Genomic DNA, 26,544 nt, shown 5'->3' on the forward strand with positions numbered 1-26,544 from the left:
TTTGAAGACATGGAATGAGTGGTATAATTGTTTCCAAACTGTGGCTGTGTTGAGACCATATGTTTTTTAGGTACAATTGAAGTTTTCTCATATGCAGCTTTGCACATGGGATCAGAAGGATGCAAGATGCCATGAATCCCAGAGCCTGCAGGACTTTCCTTGCAGTCAGCCTGGTGAAGGTTGCCATTTTGCTGAAGTATTGAGATAGTTGCCCTTGTTTGTCTGGCGTGAGGTAGGCCCATCTGGATGGTTGTATTCAAGCTGGCACCCTGGAAAATTATTTGTTGAGAGGGTATTAGTTTTGATTTCTTTTTGTTGACTGTGTATCCCAGAAAGTTCAACAGTTTTATTACAAACGCCAGGTGTTTCAGAAGTATGTCCTTGCTGTCCGCTTGGATCAGGCAGTCGTCCAGATATGGGTATATTTGTATTCCTTGAAGTCTGCAGAAGGCAATTACTGATGCCAGGCATTTCGTAAACACTCTGGGCGCAGTAGATAAGCCAAAGGGCAATGCAGAGAATTGATAATAGGTTGAACCTGCAAGAAATCTGAGGTACCTTCTGCAATCTTCTCTGATAGGGACATGCAGGTATGCCTCCTTGAGGTCCAATGTTACCAGCCAAGACTCCTTGCCCAGCATGGGAAGAAGCTGCTGTAATGTGAGCATCTTGAATTTTGGTACCTGTAAATATGTGTTTAGGATGGATAGGTCTAAAATAGGTCTCCAATCTTTGTCTTTCCTTGGTACCAGGAATAGTCTGGAATAAAACCCTTGACCTTGTTCTTTTGCAGGTACCTCTTGAATAGCTTTCATGTCCATGAGAGCTGAAATTTGTTTTTGTGCCTCTGCCCTTTGATTTTGTGGCAGGTTTGGCATGCCTCTCATTTTTGGAAGGGTGTGAAAGTGGAATCTGTAGCCTCTGTCTATAATGTCCAGAATCCATTTGTCTTTTGTGACAATATGCCAATTTCTTGAGAATAATGCCAGTTTTCCTCCCAAAGGTGCTGCCATTAAAGCTTTGCTTGGCAGGTAAAGGGGGAAGTCATTGTGTCTGCTTTCTGAATGACTGTGATCTATCTTCTCCACCTCTTGGGGTTGGTGCTTGCCATTGTCTGGCTCTGAATGATCCTTGAGGTTGCCCTCTACCTCTCGGGCGTCTGTATCTGCCTCTTTGAGGTCTGTCCGTGGCTGGAAAGGACCAATTTTTTGAAGGCCAGTTTCTGCTGAAACGTGGAGGTTATACCTGCAGGAAATCTTTTACTGTTTGCATTGATCTCGCTTTTTCCTCCATTTTCTTTAGTACCTCCTCAGCTTTAACACCAAACAATACATCTTTTTGAAGAGGTGCATCTAGTAATTTAGCTTTGACATGATCTGGTAAGGCTTGCTCTTTGAGCCAAGCATGTCTACGTATGACTGACCCTGTAACAGCAGCTCTACATGAGGCCTCTAAAGCATCAAAACCACACTGCAAGGTATGTTTACCCACTTGCTCTGCATCATGCAACAAATCCTGCAACTCTTTTAAATCTGGTTGTTCTGGTTGTGTCATTTTGCTTTTCAACTGAGATAACAAAAACTGTTGATACTTTAACATATGAAACTGATAGTTTAATGCCCTCATGGTTAAAGTGGCCGAGGTATACACCTTTTTCCCCCACCTTTCTAAAGCTCTGGAATCTCTCTGAAGGTAATGGGTTTTTAGCAGTAGAGGCCTTAATTCCCTTGGGACCCTGTGAAATAGTTTCTGGGTCAGCAGTATGACTTTTGTATAGGAACTGGTGAGAATCAGGGACCCGGTAATACCTGTCTGGTTTAACAGGAGCTGGAGGTAAAGAATCTGGGTTGAGGCTGGCTTCTGTGTACACATCATCTAATATATCTAAAACAGGAGGGATAGCCAGGGGCCTATGCTGGGGAAGCAAGAGAAAATCCCTGAGCCTTTTCTTGGAATCTGAGTAATCTTGGCCTTCCCAGTGAAAGTGTTCCCTCAAGGTATGCAGGGTTTCCCCAAAAGAGTAGTCCTCGGGGGGGGGGGAGACCGAGGGAATAGACTCCTCTGCATCAGAGTCCTCAAAAGGAGAATAGGTATAGTCCTGGTCCTCAGAATGTTCATAAGTAATAGAGGCTTGATCTGAGGAAGGGTAGTCTTCCTCTAATCTGGGCCTTTTGTCCGAGGGGGGTTGAGAACCCCTGGTAAGAGTAATCAAATCCTCAGCCATTTTGAGCATCTGTTTTTTAGGCATGGGGCCTTGAGAGGGAGTCTGAGGTCCCTGTTTTTTAGTTTTCATGTCTGCTTTAGATTTTGTGAAAGCTTTAATAGAGAAGGAGGAAGGCCTGAAGACACCTTGAGAAATGGCAGGCCTGTCTAAAGTTTCCCCGCCAAGAGTGGCGTCGGTATCTGTAGTTGGAATGGGGACCGAGGAGCCTGTGACCTCGGGTACTGAAGACACCGGTAATGAACTGTCATCGGTACTCAGGGGCTGCGTAGGCGCCTCGCTGAGAACCGGAGAACCGGTAGTCGGCCTTAGCATGGTGTCAGTAGAAGTCGCGGACCTCGTATGTCGGTCCTTATCTTTGCGTCTTTTACTCAAAACTGGAGTCGGAGTATCCGACGACATAATGTAATTACATTTTTTACCAAAATAGTGAAGGGCGAACTCCGCCCGACGTTTAATAGTGCGTTTGTTGAATCTAGCACAAAAACGGCAGGCTGAGACGTCGTGGTCTGGGCCTAAGCAAGGAATACAAAAAGAGTGGAAATCCTTATGCGGTATTTGCTTCCCACATGAAATGCAATTATTAACTTTGTCTGACATCGGTGTGAGGCAAGAAAAATTTCCCCAACGGGGTACTTAGCTTTCAAGAAGACTTCGGCTGAAATATTTTCGTAAATCTCAGGAGCTGGCCGACCGGCACTTGCGAACTGCTTCTGCATCGAGCACCGCGTGGCAAGAAAGACTGGAGAAGATGGCGTCGGCTGGCTCTTTTATACCCCTGCCACGCTGATGTCAGGGAAGATGCGATGACAACCGACGCCAGACCTAGACTTTGGAATTCGGCCGACCGAGGACCCGCCTGACGGCAGGATAACCCATCTGTTATGACTGCAGCTGTATGCACGATGAACATCTGTACTATGTTCGCCGTGTTTCACTGTTACAGTCATTACACTTGAATCCCAAAGCTGAGGTTGGGCGGTTGGGTCTAAATAGGATTAGGAGTGGCTATGTGGCCCTGTAGGACTGCAGTGGCAAAGCCTGCTCTGGATTTAGAGTAAAGAGGTATGTGATGGTGCTTGGTAAAAGTGTGCAGTGAACTCCAAGTTGCAGCCTCCAAAATTTCCTTGGTTGGTACTCCACTGAGAAAGGCTGCTGATGTGGCTGCTGCCCTGGTAGAATGTAGCCTAATATTCTTAGGCAATGATTTGCCATGCTGTGCATAGCAGAAACGAATGCAGTGTCCAATCCATTTTGAAATAGTCTGCTTTGAAATAGCCTTTCCTTGTGATCCTGCAGCGTATGCCACAAAAAGTTGCTCAGTTTTTCTGAAAGCTTTTGTTTTATCCAAGTAGAAGCGTAGCTGCCTGTGTATGCCCAAAGAGTGCAGAAGTCTCTCCCCTTTATTCTGGGGTTTTGGATAAAAGGTTGGTAAATAAATGGTTTGGTTAAGAGCCACACTGGATACTACCTTTGGCATAAATGTTGGATTTGTCCTTAGAGAAACCCTGTCTGGATGAAAAATAATGAAAGGTTCCACTGCCATTAATGCCTGTAACTCTGAGACTCTTCTTGCTGAGGTTATTGCTAGGAGCAGAGCCGTTTTCCATGATAAGAATTTTATCTCAGCTGTATTGGCTGGCACAAAAGGAGGCAGTGTGAGCTTTTCCAAGACAAAGTTGAGGTCCCATGTTGGTATAGGTGCTCTCCTTGGGGGTCTTATGTTTTTTGCCCCTCTGAGATACTGCCTTAGTAGTGGATGAGAGAAAATAGGAGGTTCCATATTGTAATGAGCTGAAATGGCAGAGGCAGGGATCTTAACTGATGAGAAGGATAGGCCTTTGTCCAGCATCTCAGTCAGGTATTGTAAAATCTGAGGAATATTAGGGACAAGCGGTTCAAGTCCTTTTGCCTGGTTCCAAGCACAGAATCTCTTCCATTTTTCTGCATACGATTTCCTGGTGCTGGGCCCCCTGGCTTCCAAAATGACATCCATAACTGCTTTAGAGAGAGGTGAGTTCTGAGTGGCTATATTATTCACCAAGCAGCCAGATTTAAGGTTCTGAGTTGGCTGTGTAGGATCTGATTGTTTTGTTTTGTCTTGTCAGCAGATGAGGAATTTGAGGTAAAGTCCAGGCTGGTCCTTGAGACAAGTTCTTTAGGATTGGGTACCAGTGCTGGCGTGGCCAGTCTGGGGCAATCAGAATCATTTTTGGCTTCTCTTGTCTGACTTTTAGGAGTACCTTGGAGAGTAAAGGCAGTGGTGGATAGGCATAAATTGTTAGGCTTTTCCAGCTGAATGATAGAGCATCCACCTTCCATGCTTGTGAGTGATAAATCCTTGTGCAGAATCTCTGTAGTTGGCAGTTGTGAGGGGAGGCAAATAGATCTATGTCTGGGCATCCCCATTTCTTTGTTATCATGCTGAAGACTTGTGGATCTAGTTTCCACTCGTGAGGGTCCATGATGTTTCTGCTTAGGTCATCTGCCAGAGTATTTTTCTTTCCTGGCAGGAATTGTGCCTGCAGATGTACTTGATAGACCAGTGCTGTGTTCCACAAAGTCATGGCTTGCCTGCAGAGGGGGTAGGAATGTGTGCCCCCTTGCTTATGTACCACATGACTGTAGTATTGTCCGTCTTTAGTAATAGTTGTCCTAGATGTAGCAGATCCTTGAAGGCTGTCAGGGCATTCTGTACAGCTAGTATCTCTTTTTGATTGATAAGAAGATGCATTTGGTCTGTGGGCCACGTGCCCTGTATGCATTTTCCTGCCATGTGTGCTCCCCAGGCATAATCCGATGCATCTGTTGTTAGTGTCTGCCTGGCTGTGGGTAGAGTGAAAGGCTGTCCCTTGTTGTGGTGACAGGCCAGTGCCCACCATCGAAACTCCTGTTGCAGGCAGGGAATGAGAGTAATTATTGTTTCCCGGCTGTGGCAATGTTGAGTCCAAACACTTTTTAGATACCACTGTAGCTTCCTCATATGCAGTCTTGCATATGGAATTAGCAGGATGCAGGATGCCATGAAGCCCAAAGCCTGCAGAATGTTTCTTGCAGGTAACTGGGTCTTTGTTGCCATCATTTGAAAATAATGAGTCAGTTGCCTTTGTTTATCTGGCGTGAGATAAGTCATCTGGGCAGTGGTATTTAAGCTTGCACCCAGGAATATTATCTCTTGAGAGGGCACTAGTTTTGATTTATTTTCATTTACTGTGTACCCTAGGCAAATTAGTAATCTTTTTACAAACGCCAGATGCTTTAGCAGAATGTCCTTGCTGTCTGCTTGAATAAGTCCAAGTAGGGATATATTTGAATTCCTTTTTGTCTGCAAAATGCAATCACTGATGCCAGACATTTTGTGAAGACCCTGGGAGCAGTAGATAAGCCAAAGGGCAGTGCAGAGAATTGATAATGTATTGAGCCAGCTATGAATCTGAGGTATCTTCTGCAAGATTGTCTGACAGGGACATGCAGGTATGCCTCTTTAAGGTCCAAAGTAACTAGCCAAGCCTTCTTGCCCAGCATGGGTAGAAGTTGGTGTAGTGTCAACATTTTGAATTTTGGAATATCCAGGAAAGTATTTAGAGTAGACAGGTCCAGTATTGGTCTCCAAGCTTTGTCCTTTCTGTGTACCAAGAAAAGTCTTGAGTAAAATCCTTGTCCTTGCTCTTGCTGTGGTACTTTTTGAATAGCCCTCATGTCCATGAGAGCAGAAATTTGTCTTTGTGCCTCTGCCCATTGATTGTGTGGCAGGTCTGGCATTCCTTTTGGCCTTGGAAGGGTGTGAAAGTGGAACCTGTAACCCTGGGAAACAATATTTAGTACCCATTTGTCTTGGGTAATTTTGTGCCAATTTTGTGAGAAAAGTGCAAGTTTTTCCCCTAAGGGTGCCCACAAGAGGTAAGTGCTTGGCATTGGTAGAGGGAAGTCATTGGGACTGTTTCCTGTAGGGTTGAGATTTGTCTTCCCCGCCTTTGGGGGCAGAAGCACCCCATCGCTTAGGTCTGTATGTGCCTTGTGGCTGAGATCTGCCTCTTGGGCATCTGTATCTGCCTCTTTGTGGCCTGTCTGACACTGGAAAGGACCATTTTTTTAAGGCCAGTTCCTGCTAAATCTGGGTGGCTGAACCTGTAAGAAATCCTTTACTGTCTGCATTGATTTTGCTTTATCCTCCATTTTCTTTAACAACTCTTCTGCCTTAACACCAAACAAAGTATCATGCTGTAATGGAGCATCCAACAATTTTGCTTTAACATGATCATGTAAACTTTGTTCCTTTAACCAAGCATGCCTTCGAATGACAGAACCTGTAACTACGGCTCTGCAAGAAGCTTCTAATGAATCAAAACCACATTGCAAAGTATGCTTTTCCACTTGTTCAGCTGCATGCAACAAATCCTGCATTTCCTTATTTTCAGTACATTCTGAGCTTGTAAGCATTTTCTGTTTGAGCGAAGACATCAGATATTGTTGGTATTTAAGCATGTGAAACTGACAGTTTAAAAGCCCTTACAGCTAAAGTAGCACAGGTGTAGACTTTTTCCCCCATCTGTCCAGTGCTCTTGAATACCTATCAGAGGGAACAGGATTTTTTTCAGTGGAAGCCTTGACCCCTTTGGGACCCTGTGAAATTGTTTCTGGGTCAGCAGCAGGGTTTTTATAAAGAAATGTATGTGAATCTGGGACCCTGTAGTACCTATCTGGCTTAACTGGTGCAGGGGGTAAAGAATGAGGAGACAAACTGGATTCAGAAAAAACATCATCACCAATATCTAGTACAGGGGGAATATCAAGGGGCCTGAGCTGAGGCAATAAAAGAAAATCTCTGAGCCTTTTCTTGCATTCAGAATAATCTTGGCTCTCCCAATGGAAATGCTCCCTCATGGTGTGCAGGGTTTCCCCAAAAGAATAATCCTCAGGAGCAGAGGCTGAAGGGATAGATTCTTCAGCATCAGAATCCTCATAGGGAGGAAGAGAATATCCCTGTTCTGAAAAGGAATCAGAGGAAACAGAAACCTGGTCAGAGGAATCATAGTCAGTATCTTGCCTAGGCCTTTTATCAGGAGGGGGATGGGAACCAGTGATCAGAGTAATTGGGTCCTCAGCCATTTTAAGCATCTGTTTCTTTGGCATGGATGACTGTCCAGGTGAATGCTGAACTTGTTTCTTTGACTTTATAGGTGTTTTAGAGTTTGTCTTGGCTGCTGAAGTTGTCCTGATAGTAAGCTGTGTAGGTCTGAAAACACTCTCAGAAGCCAATGCCTGCTCAGCGGCTCCGGACCCATCTGAGGGAATAGTTTCCGTAGCCCCAATACCTTGAGTTTTCAGAGGCCTAGGTGTCTCCACGTGGGAGTCGGAGGCGGCCTGTGGCTCTGAGGTAGCGGGTGTCAGGGGCTGCAAAAGAGCCTCACTGAGAACCGGCGACTGGCCTAGAAGAGGCTTCGTCGTCGGTTTTGGACCTTGGATGCCTGTCCATTTCTTTGTCCTTGCATTTTTTTATGAAATCCGGTCGTTGGTTGTGCCAATGGCATTATATAATTAAACCTTCGGCCAAAGTAATGTAAAGCAAAATCAAACCAACGCTTAATAGTGCGTTGGTTGAATCTAGCACAAAACAGACAACTAGCAACGTCATGGTCGGGGCCTAGGCAAGGAATACAGTAAGAGTGAAAATCCTTATGAGGTGTTTGCTTCCCACAAGAAATACAATTGTTAACTTTTACTGACATCGGTCTGGAGCAAGAAAAAGTTTCCCCAACGGGATACTTAGCTTTATTGAAGACTTTGGTTCTGAAATTCAATTTCGAAAATCTCAGGAGTCGGCCGACTGGCACTTGCGAACTGCTTTTGCTTCGGGCACCGTGCGGCAAGAAAGACTGAAGAAAATAGCGTCGGTTGCATCTTTTATAGCCCTGGCGCACTGACGTCAGGGAAGAGGAGACAGCAACTGACGCCGGACCAGGACTTTGGAATTCAGGCCGACTGCGTGTAGCCTGCCAGCAGGATAACCCAAGTGTAATGACTGCAACAGTGAAACACGATGAACATCTAAAGAATAGGTTATGGAAATTTCAGTTAACGAGGGAACAAAGGTTTATTCCTCAAACTACTTGGAGGGTGATGGAGAGAGGCTGAAATGATGACAGTGCTGGGAATAGATTACAGAGATGGGCTGCGATGTGCACAAGGAAGTCATATATGATGTATGCAACAGTTACTATGTTAAAGAAAGGTGTGTGTATTTATAAGTAAACCCAGTCAGGGGCATTCTGCAATATACTTGACAGTTGAGAGTTAGGCATAGCACAACTAATATCAAAATCTTGGTTTAGACACCTGAAAACAATACACAAATGAGTAACGTTTTCCACAGAAACAAAACACACTGCCCATAGAGTTTTTAAAAAGGAACTGCAAAAAGACTGAAGCTGCCAGCAGTGCAACACAGAGAAACAACCTATTTCACTACTGCACAAACTTAATTGTTACTCCTTGAAAAGTAGTGTCATATAAAATCATAAAACATCCAGTTCAATATTGACTAGATTACAAAACTGAATGTGAATGCAGTTACAGTGTTTTTATCCTGCCACAGGTGAAGCCCCGGAAAAAGTCTCTGAAAAGAAAACTGACATGCTTCAATATTTCCTACTCTACTCTACCACTGTTAACCTAACATGACATCATGCTGGAAGGGTGGAGTGTCACAAAAATAAGTTTCAGAATGCCAACAGAAGCTCTTTCTTGACAATTGTAGCTAGGAAATAAATAATTGCACCACAGAAAACACACAACAGTCGCCAAAATGGCAAGCAATACTGCTTATGCAACAAATCCAAAAAAAAGAAGAGCACTTAAACTGCAACAAATCACTAACAAAACTGGAAAAGTAAACGGTTTTCCTTTTTTGATCAGTTTAGTGATTGCAGAAAACTAAATTTTTGAGAAAATAGTAAGTTCAATCATTTTTCCAGATTAATTGCAAATCACTGAATAGTGTGCATGATCAATAATATACTTGACCAGGACCGTTTTCCACTGAATATTCATCATTTTCTCTAGAACTAAATTTAACATCATGTTGCTTGCAGAAAAGCATACTCCATCCATGACATACTGGTATTGCTAAACAATCCCTAAAGAGAATCACCTCTGAGGTGGTGCTGAGTGAAATTCTGAAGACCTTAACTGCAATCCTCATAACTGCCGAGGTACAACTGTGAATGTGGTGAATATGGTGAGCCTGTGGCTGTGGTATCTTAGGGTCCCTATTTACCCCACACTACAGTCACTTTGGAGTCAGGACATGCAAGTGTGTTGGGGGGGAGGGACACAAATCCTCCATATCAGGGGGATCCAGTGGGCACAGACCTTTGGAAAAATGCTTTACAGGTTTAACAGATGTTTGAATAGCTGTCTTTTTTTCTAAACAGCTGGAATCTGCAAATTTTTGTCTTGCATTTATGATAGTGATCCTTTTCAAGGGATACAGTGCTGCAAAAAGTGAAAGCTGGGACAATGAACTTCCTCTCCTACTCCAGAATTCCTCACCTCCAGGTAGTCCTGGCACAGGCTCCAGTTTAACTCCAGATTCTGTAATGCCTTCTTTTTCCTTTTCCTTTCCTCTTGCTGCCTGAGACCTAAAAAAGAGAAAATAAATACAGTTAAGTAACAGGTAATGAAACCAGTCAGAATCAAGTCTCCCAAAAGTAACGCAGTAAACAACTGAAATTTCACAAGCTACAAAAACAACAAACTTTAAATAACCAGAAAAGATAACATACCAAATAGTAAGCTTTGCCTATTGTCATGTACCACGAATCAAATATAATGTAACATTAGCTCAAAACGTGTTAAGTATCGGGATTTTCAAGAGTCACTAATAAAATTACGAGTGCCAACCACAATGGCTAAATCAACTATATTACACAAGCTAACTCCACTTTCATCAATTATTCGAACTAAGACATAAAAAATGAAAAATGAAAAGCTAACTCCACTTTCATCAATTATTCGAGCTAAGACATAAAAAATGAAAATGCTCTCTGATAAGAACAAGAAAAAAATGCAGTTTCACAGGATCAACAGGTAGCACACACTCCTTTGGTGCTGAAACATCAAAGGGCTGTGGGGTTCTATTCCCACCCCAGGTGACTGCATTCATTTTTCAAATTACTGACTCTATAATGCAGCATTAGAAGGTGCTGCACTCCTGAGTGTGCCATCCTTTGGATGAGATGTTAAACTGGAGTACAACCTGTTTGGGCTGGTGGTAGCTCAAGTGAAAGTGAAAGATCCCACAGCACCTATCAAAAGAATACAGGAAATTCCCAGATGCCCTGGCTGAATTTCCCCTAGTTGTACAAATACTACCTCAGGTCTCCCTTGAAAACAGATCACTAGCCTAGTGAGATTAACCCTGTCAACAAAGGGATAGATAAATAAAAATTCAGTTAGTAAAGATGTTGAAATCACCTGTTTATGGAATATGCAATGAAGTACAGTGTACTGAATGTATAACTACTAATGCAAGCAAAAATTGTGTTTTAATGAAAATCCTCCTCCATCTTTTCAAAAAATAAACAGGAATGGCTTCACCATATGCAAGACCTAGCTTCTCAATACATGCCTTAAATCTGCACAGTAATATGGTTTTACACCAGGACACAAAACTGCAACACATTACGTCTGGAGATTAACTATACTACTTAAAAAAAAGCAGTCCAAGACATTCAAGTAGCAACAAGGCACCTAAAACAAACACCTCACACTAATGCTCTACTCTGTGCCAGCATCAAACAAGTGAGTCTTTGACTGCCTGTGAAAGAAACAAACAGAAGCAGCAGAGCTACCACAGTAGGAAGAATGTAGAAATTATCCTAACTTTGTTGTCAAGATTAAGACTTAAAAAAAAAAACAGTAGTTAAAGATGGGCTATTTGGGTTACTAATAAGGCTGCAGTTAAGGCGAGCAGTGCTCAGTTTTAAAAAATACGAAAAGCAATTTTTTTTGTTAAAACACACTTTTTATTACCATTAAATTTGTAAACTCTCTTTTGAGCATTAGTGCTCAAGAGTAAAACATCAATTAAAAGTAAACAGAACCTATGGATGGGTTCATCCTCTCAAACAATCAGAATCGGGCATCTTTTTTCAGAAGTTACCATTCTCCAAGAGACAGCCGTGTACTCATGAGAAAGTGCATCATGACATTGACTACACAAGTTCTCTCATCCTTACTTTCCCATCACTTCAGCCCCTAGTCACTAGTGAAAACCTACATGCAATTCAAGAAAAATAAATAACACAGGAAGATCTGGTACTAATACTGCTAACAAGTGATACACTAATACAACTACCAGACTTCAAAACAACTTTCAAACATCAAAGTTAGCTGGACAGGCTGCAAAACCATAGTACATATCAGACAATACGTACTCCACATGATGGGTTCCTACAACTCACCTAAATCTCAAGCAGTTAATTAAAAGTCTGACTAGAAGTGAATGTCCAAACAATAATGTTTGCAGGAGAGCAGTACTGCATACTAAAGGCTAAATGAGCAATATTTACAATAAGATACTCTAAAACAAGTGCTGGAGACAGCTGCTCCCCAAAAGTAGCAAGCTTAGGTTGATGCCCATGCCAGTGGACAGGCCCACCCAGTGGCAAACAGAATGCTGTTCAATGGCAGACAAATGTCAATTTCATACAGTCACAGAACCAAGCCACTGCTTCATCTAACTAAACAGATGCTTGCATAAGCACCCGAGCTAGTAGTACACTTCCAAGTAAATAATATGGACTGTCTGGCTGGTGAATAAATATGACAGAAATATGGGACACATTGTAACCTCCTTGAGATATGTTTCAACTGTTCCAGATTCAAAACGGAGAGGTAAGTGTACAATATGACAATAGTAGTATCATTTTGCCCTCTCTGCTACAGTACAACTAAACAGTGGGTGGGAAAACATTTATTAAATAACTTGCAGATGTACAATGGATGCGATTTGAGGTTTTATGCCAGCAAAACGGAAAAAGGCATGCTGGATCCATGGCTGCCACAGCCAGCCAGCTATCCTTGAGGAGCTTAAAAAAAATATAAGCTTAAAAGCTTTGTGACAGGTGCAGATGTGCCAGGTACAAATAGAAATGAAACGGTAGATAACACAGATAAGCCGTTGACATTGGGATAGATCCCTCAAATGTCAATGCAGCTGGTGCAAAAAGATATAACTGTTAGTACCAGATGTAACAACAAAAACAAGCTTGAGATGGTGCTGTATATATGCACCAAGACAGAGCAGTAAAGGTGCAGACAGAAATGAAACAAAAAGGATCAGTGGAAGAAAATCAATACATGATAGAAAAACTGGGAAAATGTTGTGGAAAATGCAAGGCAGCATGGAGGTAACAAAACATAATTTGTGGAAATCCCTGAACATGAGGAGGGAAAGAGTTGCATTTACCTTATGTAGAAGTGTCTTGCACGGTACAGTGGGCTCTCAGGGCAACATATATGTATTGAAACTGGTCAAAGAATTTATTATGACAAACCAATAACTGGTCTGTTAGTGAGATCTGAAACTTATTAATTGAAGAAAAACACCTTAAAATACTATAAAAGCCAGGAAGAAGCAAGCTTAGCTAGAAGGATAAAGTAGAGTACTGTGATCAAGATTTTTAGGGTCCACAAGCCATAAGCATAATGTTTTTCAACAAATTATGAAGCTGCGTAGGACTCAAATTAAAATGTAAAATAATATATCTAGCATATTTCAGGATACTATTCCCATCAGAAGGCCAAAACTTTTGTGGTACCATAAAAAAAGGAAGACAAGCACTAGACTAATAGTCATTGGAAAGAACAGCCGATGTTTGGTTCAGTAGCTACTGCTACTAATGCAAGAGAGCAACCAGAGGAGATGCAACACCAAACATAAGAAAACCTTATGCTCTTTTCATCAGCAAAATTAAGGCACATAAAAAATGCTGATAGGAGTGAACTTAGTGGGCACCAAACTAGCTAACCAGCAGATGACAGAACTAAGAGGAGAGGAGAAGAACTGTTAAGTAGTCATTTTGATAAGACATACTTAGTGGACAAGCGAGTAATCACTAAGCAACACATAACACAAGGCAATTTCTAAAGCTATAAACTGAATGACTAAAAGACAACTGCCAAAAAGGACATTACTAGGGGACAGAGGGATTGAAAGTAAAGAAAATAAATGGGTGAATTTAATAGTGTACAAACAAAAAGTTATACTGTATGTGCTGGTTCCCTTTCCCTTTTTCTTTAACAAAACAGTGCTCATTTGAGAGCTAGCTGTTTATGGTGGAATTAGAGATTTCTAAGGTTTGACTAATAAAATTAAATATGTGCAGCATGAGGAAGGCAGAAAGAATTGGACAATTTGGAATCCTCATCTGCTCAAGCCTAGCCAAGTCATGAGACTGACACTTTTAGTCACTGCCTTGGAAAGTATAAAACATGTATACAGCTATCTGTTGTACAGTGAAGTGTCTTGTTTACTGTACAATAAACAGGATCAAATCGAGGTTGAATACATTAACATGATGTATCATCTGGTAGTATCACCATGCTCTGGCATTTGAGAAGGATGAAGGCTGTAGAAAAATAGAAAATCTACGATTAGAAAAAGTGGCAATATTAATTAGTATGAATGCAAAATGGTCATGGACATATTTAGGAATGTTAATGACATGTCAAATGCTATTAAAAGGACCAAAGGAGTGATGTACATGAACAAAAGGAGTTCAAGCCTAAAAACACATCTATCAAAGCAAAACCATCAAAAGCTAGTTGGCAAGGGATTTAGTCATTTTTGATTCACAGAATCAGGGAGCAAGAGGAGGGTTGTTTATTTTTGTTGCTAAAGACATTCCAGTAGCAGTTGTAGATGCTGTCTCAGTTGGAGTATGGAGGTATGCCACATCGAAGACGACACTAAGTGGATATACTTTAACCTTTGTATTGTTTACATTTGCTGCCAAAAACTATGACTACAGACTTTATAATGGTGCCATGCAACATTGTAGCTTTCCCTGAGGACATTCTACAGATACTTTGGGAGTGAAATCTCAAATTCACACCCTAAAGCCCAGGATAGGTATGGCAGTCATGTAAAATCTAAGATACATCTAGGACGTATGTTTGCGAACATGTACACCTATTCAATATTATATCAGGTCATCAGCTACAGATTTTGCAATTAAACAATGGCATCATTAAACCTTCTCAGAATGTAGATGGTCATTACCAACATGGGCAACCGGTGTTCCACACCAGAAGTCAATTCCTTGTTGGTCAGATCCGACCACAAGCTAATCACCCTAGACATCCACATCCTGCCCCCACCCCCAATTAGGGAAACCACCGTAAAAAAAACTTCTCCAAAGCCAACTTCATACTTCTTAAGACAGAAGTGGCAAACTTCATGACACCCATGCAGACGGACAATAGAGATACAACTGCCGAATCCTACACAAATGCACTTTATAAGTACTTACACGAGTGCATGGATCATGCTATCCCTAATAGAACCAAGATGCTATCCTCCAAAAAAAGGAAGCCAATCTGGTGGTCCTCTGCCACAAACAAACTCTACAACAGAAGAAAGAAACTGTTGCAAAAAAAGAGTAAAATCCCATGACTGGAGGAACTCCCTGGTTAACCTCAGTAAGAAACCGAGATCCTTCATAAAATCCTCCAAAGCTAGTTACGAAAACAAAATTGCCACTGACTTTAAAGACAACGACAAAGCATTCTATAGCTATGTCAAGAATCTCAGTGGCAACACTTGGATCTGCTCTGAGTTACAACACAATGACACTAAATATACAGAACCAACTGATATGGCCAACATCCTGGCAGATAGGTTCAGTGTTAACTTTACCCCCCTCTCACTCCCTAGAGGGCCCATCTCTATACCGGAAGAATGCAAATTCTGTAATCACGGCTGCACAGGTAAAAAAACACACTCTCCAAAGCCAAGAACACAGCATCCATGGGACCTGACAATATCCCAGGCTGCGTTCTACATGAACTACAGAATGAACTGGCACCCTACCTAAGTACCATGTTCAATCATAGCCTCGCCTCAGGCTTTGTGCCCACTGAATGGCGCACCGCAATGGTTATCCCACTCCACAAAGGGGAAGCCATGACGGACCACAGGAACTACCGCCCCATTAGCCTGACGAGCTTGGACTGCAAGTCCATGGAATGTATCATCATGGAACTCATAAACAAAGACATTAGTAATCTCCAAACTCTGGACCCTACCCAGTTTGGGTTTGTAAAAGGCAGATCATGTCTCCTAAAGCCATAGATGAGGGTAAGGTGGTTCACATAGCTTACCTAGATCTCGCCAAGGCTTTCGACACCATCCCCCACTCTGGAATTATAGATAAACTCACTAAACTAGGTATAAATCCCTATGTCACAAGATGGGTTGCCAACTGGTTCACGGACAGATCCCACACTGTGAAAGTAGCAGACTCCAAATCCGACTTCAGACCAGTGACAAGTGGCGTACCACAGGGTTCAGCGTCCTGGGTCCTCTCCTGTTTGGCATCTACTTCTCTGAAGTACAGGCTAACACAGAAGGTCTTTGGCTAACAAAGTTTGCAGATGACTGCAAACTAGGAGCCATAATCGAAACTAACAATTGGGACATACTATAAAAGGGCCTCACTGAGACAGATGCCTGGTGTCAAAGCCATGGCCTGAAGCTCAATGCCTAAAAGTGTATTGTCACCCCCTTTGGTAAAAACTCTGTACCCATGAACTACCACATAAGTGGTAGTCTACTTAACACCGAAAGTGTGATAAGAGACCTTGGGACACAGGTGGACAGTAGTCTCTCCTTTGATAATCACATCGCCACAGTGGTCAGGCAATCCTTCTACGTGGCTCACCTCATCACAAAAAGTTTTCTCATCCAGAAAAAAAAGAGGTCATTGTTCCCCTCTACTCAGCACTCATTAGACCCATTAAAGAGTACAACGCCCATTTTGGTATGTACCTCACAAGACATCTACAACAACTGGAAAGGCCACAGAAATACCTCAGAAAGAGGATTACTGGCCTCAAACAGATGCCCTACGTAGACCACATCAAAAAACTCCAGCTTTACTCCATCGCATATCGCCTACTCAGAGGCGATCTCTGCCTAACATACAAAGCTATGTCAAACCCAGAGCTGTTGGACATGCTCCACTTAAAAAATCCCAATCCCTGAGCTACACGCTCTAGGGACCTAAACCTTGTCACCACAATAAACAGAACATGCTGGAGGGATAGATTCCTGTCCCAGAGACTTCCCATACTCTGGAACAGACTACCTATATATATCAAACAGAGCTCCTCAATAGCACTCTTCAAGGAAAAATCTTGATGATTGGATGAGAAATAGGAAATTCACCCCAGGGATCACTTCTGTGGCTCTGCTCAACAGGAGCACAGGAAAATAATTTTCTTGGGTGGCGAAAGCCATGGTACCTTTTTGGCTAGGCTTATATAGGCCCTAGGGCTAATAGCCTAGTACCTACCTATGAACCTATGGATGTACAACCCCACTAAGCATGCGATGCAAAAAGACAGTTTAAACAATGGGTAATACATCAGTTGGGTGAAGGGGATAAGACTGTAAACACAGCAACTAGGTAGTGGCAAGAAAATGTAAAATGACAAAAAGAGAGAAAGTTAAAACAGTACAAAAAGTGGTCTGGGGTACACAGACAGATAAATAGACAAAAAAGGATTGAGAATCTGGATGAACCAGTCAAGAGAGTTTTAGGAAGGGGCAACAAATGACACTGAAAGATAAACATAGGTGGTAAGGGAGGTAAGACAGGAAATGAATGAATACTGGACAGGAAAGAGGAGTTTATAAAGATGAGGGTTCAATTAAGATTTTTGAGAACACCTTGTCTGCCCAGAGATCCCTTGGTTTAATTTATCCAAGGTTTTGGGTTTCTAATGCCATGACAGGAATGGACTCCATTCCTAAGTCAGGACATCATTAAATTTATGGAAATTAGTATTGTTTCAATCTTTGATGCAAGCCAGAAGTGCTCTTCACAGCATCCGCAATGTGCCCATAACTGACTCCTTCCTTAATTCATATGAAGTTACAGGTACTGGTAGAATATCCAAGTATAACAGTAAATTCTTTATTAGACCTGTTGCACCTACTACTACTACTGGAACTGTCTGGGTATCTTTCTTCCACAAGGCTCCAGCTTCTGCCTGCAAATCCTGGTATTTAATGAATTTGTCACTCTGTACTTGAGACACTGTAATCACAGGGTGTAGCAATTTCAAAGATCAATGCTAGTTTTGTCTTTTTTATTTTTCATGGACTACTGTATCTGGTTTTCTCGCATCTTTTTTTTTTTTTTTTTTTTTTTTTTTTTTGAATGGTCCCATGTGATATAAACTTAATCATTCTCTACAGTGCTTTGTAGATCATGTTTCCAATGCTTCTCAACTACTTCAACATTGTAGTGTTGGAACAATCCCCAATGCAACAGTATTGCCACATCATTGTACCTTTCAGTATACAGGCCATCTGCCATGACTGCATCACACCCAACAACAAGATGTGTCAGTTTCTATCACATGTTCAATGGACTTGGTACACAAATCCACTACCCCAGGCTGCCAGTTTTAACCTTTCTTCCTTTAGTTTCAATTCATTTCTCCTTAACCATTCCTGTGTCAAATCCTGAATGACATGGGGTTGCTCCAGGAGATCTCTGCACTTGCCACAATATTTATATGCCTCTTCCACATTTCCTTCCTTCTCATCTGATCAGTCTCCTTTTTGTCTGACATATTCAGTTGCTGCCTGATTTTTGTCAACTTCTGGTTTGATATTCATTCCAGCTCGACACCAAAATGCTTCAGCTAAACAAATCAGGGAGGTCATCTTAGACTTCTCCTAATGTTTTAAAACTTTCACTATGTTTGGATATGGTGAGGTCAGCAGATCTATACGCACTACCACAACTGTGGATATATGCATATAATCAAGTCTACGGAGACCCATACCTCTTTCAGAATGAGAAATGTATAGAATCTTGGTACACCGATTCACTGATTTTTATATATCACTTCTTAAACATGACGTATTTTTCGTTTTCCTGTCCAACTGATCCAATACCTTTTGGAGCCAGAATTTGTTCTTCTATTGCATTGAGGACGAGGCAGTAAAGGGTACCAGAATGGCCCATAGGGTTACAGATCCCAAAAGGGGCAAGAGATACTGGAGGCCAGATGGACTTCAGAGATACCAGTACGAAAATACAGTGAACTGTTCTGCTCACAGCAGGGAAGAACCTAATAGTAGAGAAATTAAATGGACTTGGGATTGTCACGAACAAAAGCAACTTGGGTGGAAAGTATAATGAAAAATGCTCCAAGGGAAATAAGTAAAAATATCTGCTAAGTAAATAAGTGCAAAATGACCAGGAATGAACAGTCTCGCTAAACAGTGTTACAAAATTAAATACTGAATGATCTCTGGGTATGTTTCAAGACTTTTTTAATAAGATGAATCAAGCTAAAGAAGTGCCAATGGGTTGGGAAGAGGCTGTAATAGTTATTACAAAAGTACAGTTTTGTACCTACCATAAATGTAGATGTTCGAGTGCACATACTGCTGCAGTCATCAAACTTGGGTTATCCTGCCGTCAGGCGGGTCCTCGGTCGGCCGAATTCCAAAGTCTTGGTCTGGCGTCGGTTGTCGTCGCTTCTTCCCTGACGTCAGAGCGGCAGGGGTATAAAAGAGGCAGCCGACGCCATTTTCTTCAGTTTTTCTTGCCCCAGATGTCAGGTGCCCCCAAATAGGAAGGCAATACATGATGTTATGCAAACTTACATAAGATAAAACAAATCAGTAGTTGCAAGCAAATACACCATATAGGAATACCCCAAAATGGATGTATGCTAGAGGTGTTTGTCATAAACCCTGTCCTGAGAGGGGATGGAGGGAGGGTAACCTGGACTGCAGCAGTATGTGCACTCGAACATCTACATTTATGGTAGGTACAAAACTGTACTATGTTCATCATGCCATACTGCTGCAGTCATCACACTTGGGTTGAATCCCAAAGCTATGGAAGGGTGGCTGGTACTAAGCTGAATTAGGAGGGGCTAGTATGCCCTGCAGGACTGCGGTGGCAAAGCCCGCTCTAGATTTAGAGTATAGTGGAAGGTGATAGTGCTTGGTGAAAGTGTGCACTGAACTCCAAGTAGCTGTTTCCAAAATGTCCTTGGTTGGGACCCCCCTGAGGAATGCTGCTGAGGTAGCTATAGCCCTGGTGGAGTGTGATCTGATGTGTGCAGGCAGTGTTTTCCCATGAAATGAATAACAAAAGCGGATGCAGTGGGCTATCCATTTTGAAATAGTCTGTTTGGAGATAGCCTTTCCTTGAGCACCAGCAGCATAAGACACAAAAAGTTGATCAGATTTCCTAAATGACTTTGTTCTGTCCAAATAGTAGCGAAGTTGTCTGTGAATGTCCAAGGAATAAAGCAGTCTCTCCCCTTTATTCTGGGGGTTTGGATAAAAGGTAGGTAAATGAATAGCCTGATTCAGAGCCACACTGGATACTACCTTTGGCATGAAGGTAGGGTTGGTACGTAAAGAGACTCTGTCCTGATGGAAAATGAGGAAAGGTTGCACTGCCATAAGGGCCTGTAGCTCCGAAACCCTGCGTGCTGAGGTAATAGTCAAAAGCAAAGCTGTTTTCCATGACAAGTATTGTAGCTCTGCAGAGGAGGCAGGTTCGAAAGGAGGCAATGTCAATTTTTCCAGTACGAAGTTGAGATCCCAAGCTGGAGCTGGGGGTTTTCGGGGGGGGGGGGGTCTTATATTTTTTGCCCCTGTGAGGAACTGCCTTAGTAAAGGATGTGAAAATAAAGGAGGATCCGTATTGTATTGGCTGAAATAGCTGAGGCGTGGATCTTGATGGATGAGAAGGAAAGGCCACTGTTTAACATCTCAGCTAGGTACTGTAGAATCTGAGGTACATTTAATATCCAAGGATTTTGGCCTTTTGCTTGGTTCCATGTACAAAATCGTTTCCATTTGTCTGAGTACACTTTTCTGGTACTGGGTCTCCTGGCCTCCAAGATGACATTCTGGACTTCCTTTGAGAGGAGTGTAGATTGACAAATTAAGGTATTTTCCATGCAGCTAGATTTAGTGTCTTGAGCTGACTGTGGAGGATCTTGTAATTTTGCTGAGACAACAGAAGTGGGAATTGAGGTAGGATCCAAGCTGGTGAATGAGACAGGTTCTTTAGGAGCGGGTACCAGTGCTGACGAGGCCAATCCGGAGCAATGAGAATCATTTGTGGCCTCTCTGCTCTGACTTTTAGTAATACCTTTGTCAATAGAGGTAGAGGAGGGAAGGCATAGGCTGTCAATGCTGTCCAACTGAAAGATAGAGCGTCCACTTTCCAGGCCTGTGGATGATAGGTCCTTGTGCAGAATTTTTTCAGCTGATGATTGCTGTGGGAGGCAAATAGATCTATGTCTGGCTGTCCCCATTTTTGTGTTATCATTGAGAATACCTGAGGGTGTAACTTCCACTCGTGAGGATCTGTCATAGTTCTGCTTAATTTGTCTGCCAATATGTTTTCCTTTCCTGGCAGGAATTGCATTTGTAGTTGTACTTGTAAGGCCAATGCTGTGTTCCACAAGGTCATTGCCTGCCTGCACAGGGGGTAGGAATGAGTTCCTCCCTGTTTGTTTATGTACCACATAACTGTGGTGTTGTCTGTTCTTATTATTAGTTGGCCTGGATGCTAAAGGTCCTTGAAGGCTGTAAGAGCATTTTGCACAGCTAGCATCTCCTTTTGGTTGATGTGTAGGTGCATCTGTTTTTGAGACCATTTTTCCTGAATGCACTGACCTGCCATGTGTGCTCCCCAGGCGTAGTCTGAGGCGTCTGTTGTGATGATTTGATTTGCTTGAGGTATACAGAAAGGGAGACCCGTGTTTCTTTGGCATGCTTGAGCCCACCACAAGAATTCCTTTTGAAGGCATGGAATGAGTGGTATGATTGTTTCCAGGCTGTGCTTGTGCTGAGACCATACGTTTTTCAGGTGCCATTGTAGTTTCCTCATATGCAGCTTTGCAAATGGTATTAGTAGAATGCATGATGCCATGAACCCCAAAGCCTGCAGGATTTTCCTTGCAGTTAGCTGGGTTAAGGTTGCCATTTTTCTGAAGTATTGAGACAGTTGCCCTTGGTTGTCTGGCGTGAGATAAGCCATCTGGGCCGTTGTATTTAAGCTGGCACCCAGGAATATTATCTCTTGTGAGGGTATTAAGTTTGATTTCTTTTTGTTTACTGTGTACCCTAGGCAATTCAACAATTTTATTACAAACGCCAGATGCTGTAGTAGAATGTCCTTGCTGTCCGCTTGGATCAGGCAGTCGTCCAGATATGGATAGATTTGTATTCCTCATTGTCTGCAGAATGCAGTTACTGATGCCAGGCATTTCATAAATACTCTGGGCGCAGTAGATAAGCCAAAGGGCAATGCAGAGAATTGATAATGCGTTGAACCTGCAAGAAATCTGAGGTATCTTCTGCAATCTTGTCTGATAGGGACATGCAGGAATGCCTCCTTGAGGTCCAACTGTACCAGCCAAGACTCCCTGCCCAGCATGGGAAGAAGCTGCTGTAATGTGAGCATCTTGAATTTTGGTACCTCTAGATATGTGTTCAGGATAGACAGGTCTAAGATGGGTCTCCAGTCTTTGTCCTTCCTTGGTACCAGAAATAGTCTTGAATGAAAACCTTGATCTTGTTCTTTTGTAGGTACCTTTTGAATTGCTTTCATGTACATGATAGCGGAAATTTGTTTTTGTGCCTCTGCCCATTGATTTTGTGGCAGGTTAGGCATGCCTTTCATTTTTGGAAGGTATGAAAGTGGAATCTGTAGCCTCTGTTTATGATATCCAGAATCCATTTGTCCTTTGTAATAATGTGCCAATTCTCTGAAAATAAAGCTAGTTTTCCGCCCAAAGGTGCTGCCATTGAATGTTTGTTTGGCAGGCGTAGGGAGAAGTCATTGAGTTTGTTTCCTGAATGGTGGAGGCCTTTCTTCCCCACCTCTTGGAGTTGTTGGTTGCCATTGTCTAGGCCTGAAAGAACATTGTGGTTGACCTCTGCCCCTGGGGCGTCTATACCTACCCCTTTGGGGTCTGTCTGTGGCTGGAAAGGACCAATTATTTTAATGGTCAGTTTCTGCTGAAGCGAGGAGGCTGAACCTGCAAGAAATCCTTAACTGTTTGCATAGATTTTGCCTTCTCCTCCATTTTCTTTAAAACCTCCTCTGCTTTGACACCAAATAATACATCTTTTTGCAATGGTGTATCTAATAACTTTGCTTTTACATGATCTGGTAAGGATTGGTCTTTTAACCAAGCATGTCTATGTATCACAGAGCCAGTGACAGCTGCTCTATGAGGCCTCCAATGAATCAAAACCACACTGTAAAGTATGCTTTCCCACTTGTTCTGCTCCATGCAACAAATCCTGCATCTCTTTAAAATCTGGTTGCTCTGTTTGTGTCATCTTTTGTTTCAACTGTGAGATCAGAAACTGCTGGTATTTTAACATGTGAAACTGGCAGTTTAGTGCCCTCATGGCTAAAGTGGCAGATGTATACACCTTCTTGCCCCATCTTTCTAGAGCTCTGGAATCTCTTTCTGAAGGTAAAGGATTTTTAGCAGTAGAGGCCTTAATCCCCTTTGGACCCTGGGAAATGGTTTCTGGGTCAGCAGCAGGGCTTTTATATAGAAACTGGTGGGAATCAGGGACCCGGTAGTATCTGTCTGGTTTAACTGGGGCAGGAGGCAAGGAGTCTGGGTTCAGACTGGCTTCTACAAAAACATCATCTAAAATATCTAAAACAGGAGGAATAGCCAGGGGTCTATGCTGAGGAAGAAGAAGAAACTCCCGGAGCCTTTTCTTAGAATCTGAGTAGTCCTGTCCTTCCCAGTGGAAATGTTCCCTCAGAGTATGCAAGGTTTCCCCGAAGGAATAGTCCTCTGGGGGAGAGACCGAGGGGATTGACTCTTCTGCATCAGAGTCTTCATAAGGAAAATAGGAATAATCCTGGTCCTCAGAAATACCTGAGGTAATGGAAGCTTGGTCTGAGGAAGGGTAGTCATCCTCCAACCTGGGTCTTTTTTCTAAGGGGGGTAAGATTTAATGGTAATAGAAGTAGGCTTGAAAACACCTTCAGAAACTGGAGGCCTCGCTAAATTTTCCGGTTCCCTGCCCAGAGTGGCGTCGGGGTCTGGAGAGGTTATCGGCTCTGGAGGGCCTACAACTTCAGTTTGTGAGGTGGCCGGTAAAATGGATTCAGAGGTAGTCAGGGGCTGCGAATGCACCTTGCTGAGAACCGAGATCCGGCGGCAGGCCTAAGCGTGGTCTCGGTATCCGTTTTGGGCCTCGGATGCCTGTCCTTATCTTTGCGTTTTTTCAGTAAACCTGGTGTCGGAAAATCCGACGACATGCTGTAGTTAGATTTTTTGCCAAAATAATGAAGGGCGAACTCTGCCCGGCGTTTTATAGTGTGTTTATTGAACCTAGCACAAAAACGGCAGCCCGAGACGTCGTGGTCTGGGCCTAGGCAAAAAATACAGTACGAGTGAAAATCCTTATGCGGTATTTGCTTCCCACAAGAAATGCAATTATTAACTTTGTCTGACATCGGTCTGAGGCAAGAAAAGTTTCCCCAACGGGGTACTTAGCTTTAGAGAAGACTTCGGCTGAAATCCTTTTCGGAAATCTCAGGAGCTGGCTGACCGGCACTTGCGAACTGCTTCTGCTTCGGGCACCGCGTGACAAGAAAGACTGAAGAAAATGGCGTTGGCTGCCTCTTTTATACTCCTGCCGCTCTGACGTCAGGGAAGAAGCGACGACAACAGACGTCAGACCAAGACTTTGGAATTCGGCCGACAGAGGACCCGCCTGACGGCAGGATAACCCAAGTGTGATGACTGCAGCAGTATGGCACGATGAACATCAGGGGAATGACTCTGTCTTACCAGTGTCCTGTAGGCCAAACTCTATATTTAACTATGCCTACAATATTTTCTTGTAGTTTTCTTTCAGGGCAGTTTCTGCAAAGAGATTAAAAAGTGAACTGCCAAATGCAATAAATATATATCAGTGCAGAGTCATTATAGGTAGAAAGAGAATTTTGTGTCTTTCGGCTTTTCCCGGTTAGGGGTCGTCACAGTGGAACTCTGGTCCGCTAAAGACTGGCAGTAGATTTTTACAAACTGGCTTGCCGGGCCTAACGCACAACCTTCAACGAAGGAGCGTCCATTCACTCATGTCGCTACACAGAAGACGCTCTGAGAATCGAACTGGCAACGTCTAACTGTGAGGCGACAACGCTACTGCAGCACCACCACCGCAGTATAGGTAGAAAGAGAATAATATAAATAAAAGGTCAATAATAATACGGCATACAACAAATACAGGGCAATTGTTAGCAGTAAACTCTTTGGATAAAAAAGCATTTGCTACAGGCGGACAGAAATATTTATTTTGAGTACTGATGAAGCTGGGCTTACCACAGTCATTTGCAGAAGTACTGTTGGCAAACGTTTATGAAGGGCCACTTGCAAGAATTAAATTATTTTTCTTTCCAGATCATTTCAGCACTAAAGAAAAGCCAGACAAGGCTGTCCATTATCTGCTGCATTGTTTGCAATGTACATAAAACCTGTAGCCCAAACTACTAGAGTTTTTGAAATAAGAGGTTACAGCTGGTATGATCCAGAAAGCAAGCTGCCACTTGAGAAGAACTTCTGGGCTATCTTAACTAATCCAGAATAAAACCTCTCAAAGCTGTTTACCCATTAGATGATTTGGGGCAGTTAACTGTAAATTATGATCCCTCAAAACAGTTAAGGAAGTAATGGGTGAATAAATTATTTAGGTATTAACTTAGACTCTGCACTGAAGCACACTGTACAGTGGCCTCATATAGGTTCATAGGTTGGTACTAGGCTATCGGCCCTAGGGCCTATACAAGCCTAGCCATAACAATTCCTTAGCTATTTCTACCCACACTGTTTACTTCCCTGGACCTGTCTAGCAGAGCGACTGACGTGATCCCCGGGGTGAATTTCCTTTCTCCCATCCAATCGTCAAGGTTCCTTTTGAAGAGGGCCAAAGAGGCGCTCTGAGTCAACCTATCCCTCCAGCATGTTTTGTTTATTGTGAAGACAAGGTTTAGATCCCTGGAGTGTGTGGCTCTGAGGGATTGGGATTTCTTTAAGTGTAGCATGTCCAACAGCTCTGGGTTTGACATGGCCTTGTATGTTAAGCAGTGATCGCCTCTGAGTAGACGATATACAACAGAGTATAGCTGCAGTTTTTTAAGGCGGTCAGCATAGGGCATCTGCTTTAGGCCTGTGATTCTTTTAGTGAGGTATTTCTGCGGCCTTTCCAGTGGTTGCAGATGTCTTGAGAAGTACATACCAAACGGGGCATTGTATTCTATAACTGGTCTAATGAGGGATGAGTACAGTGGGACAATGACCTCCTTTTTTCTGGATGAAAAGCCCTTAGTGATGAGGTGTGCCACATAGGATTTCCTAACTGTTGTGGTGATGTGGTTATTGAAGGTGAGACCACTGTCCACCTGTGTCCCTAATAAGTCTCTTATCACATTTTGTGTTTAGTGTACTGCCACCTATGTGGTAATTCACAGGTACATGTTTTTTCCCAAAGGGGATAACTATACATTTCTTGGCACTGAGCTTGAGCCCATGGCTCTGGCACCAAGCATCTGTTTCTGTAAGGCCCTTTTGTAGAGTATCCACATCATTTGGAGATTCAATAATGGCTCCCAGTTTGTAGTCATCTGTGAACTTTGTTAGCCAGTGTCCCTTAGTGTTGGCCTGTACTTCAGATAAGTAGATGCCAAACAAGAGCGGTCCCAGGACTGAACCCTGAGGTACTCCACTTGTCTGGAGCTGGATTTGGAGTTGGCTACTTTTATAGTGTGGGTTCTGTCAGTAAGCCAGCTGGTAACCCATCGTGTGATGTAGGGATTAATGCCCAGCTTAGTAAGTCTATCTATGATTCCAGAGTGGGGGATGGTGTCAAAGGCCTTGGCGAGGTTCAGATAGGCTGTGTGGACCGCCTTACCCTCGTCCACGGCTCTGGATACTGATTCGAAGAAGTCAATCAGGTTCAGGAGAGAAGATCGGCCCTTCACGAACCCAAACTGGATGGGGTCCAGTGT

General features: G+C 42.9%; 1 protein-coding gene across 1 annotated transcript in view; it reads right to left on the bottom strand.

Moving 5' to 3' along the window:
* RBM22 (RNA binding motif protein 22) overlaps positions 1 to 26,544 on the bottom strand; it is a 770,819-nt gene that overhangs the window by 250,485 nt on the left and 493,790 nt on the right. The window contains exon 9 of the mRNA XM_044069395.1: positions 9,773 to 9,861. Coding sequence (XP_043925330.1) covers positions 9,773 to 9,861 — 89 coding nt within the window. The remainder of the gene's footprint in view (positions 1 to 9,772; positions 9,862 to 26,544) is intronic.

This window comes from Protopterus annectens, chromosome 4.part0, assembly GCF_019279795.1.
Source record: "Protopterus annectens isolate FY-2018-M chromosome 4.part0, PAN1.0, whole genome shotgun sequence".
In the NCBI taxonomy this organism is placed as follows: Eukaryota; Metazoa; Chordata; order Ceratodontiformes; family Protopteridae; genus Protopterus; species Protopterus annectens.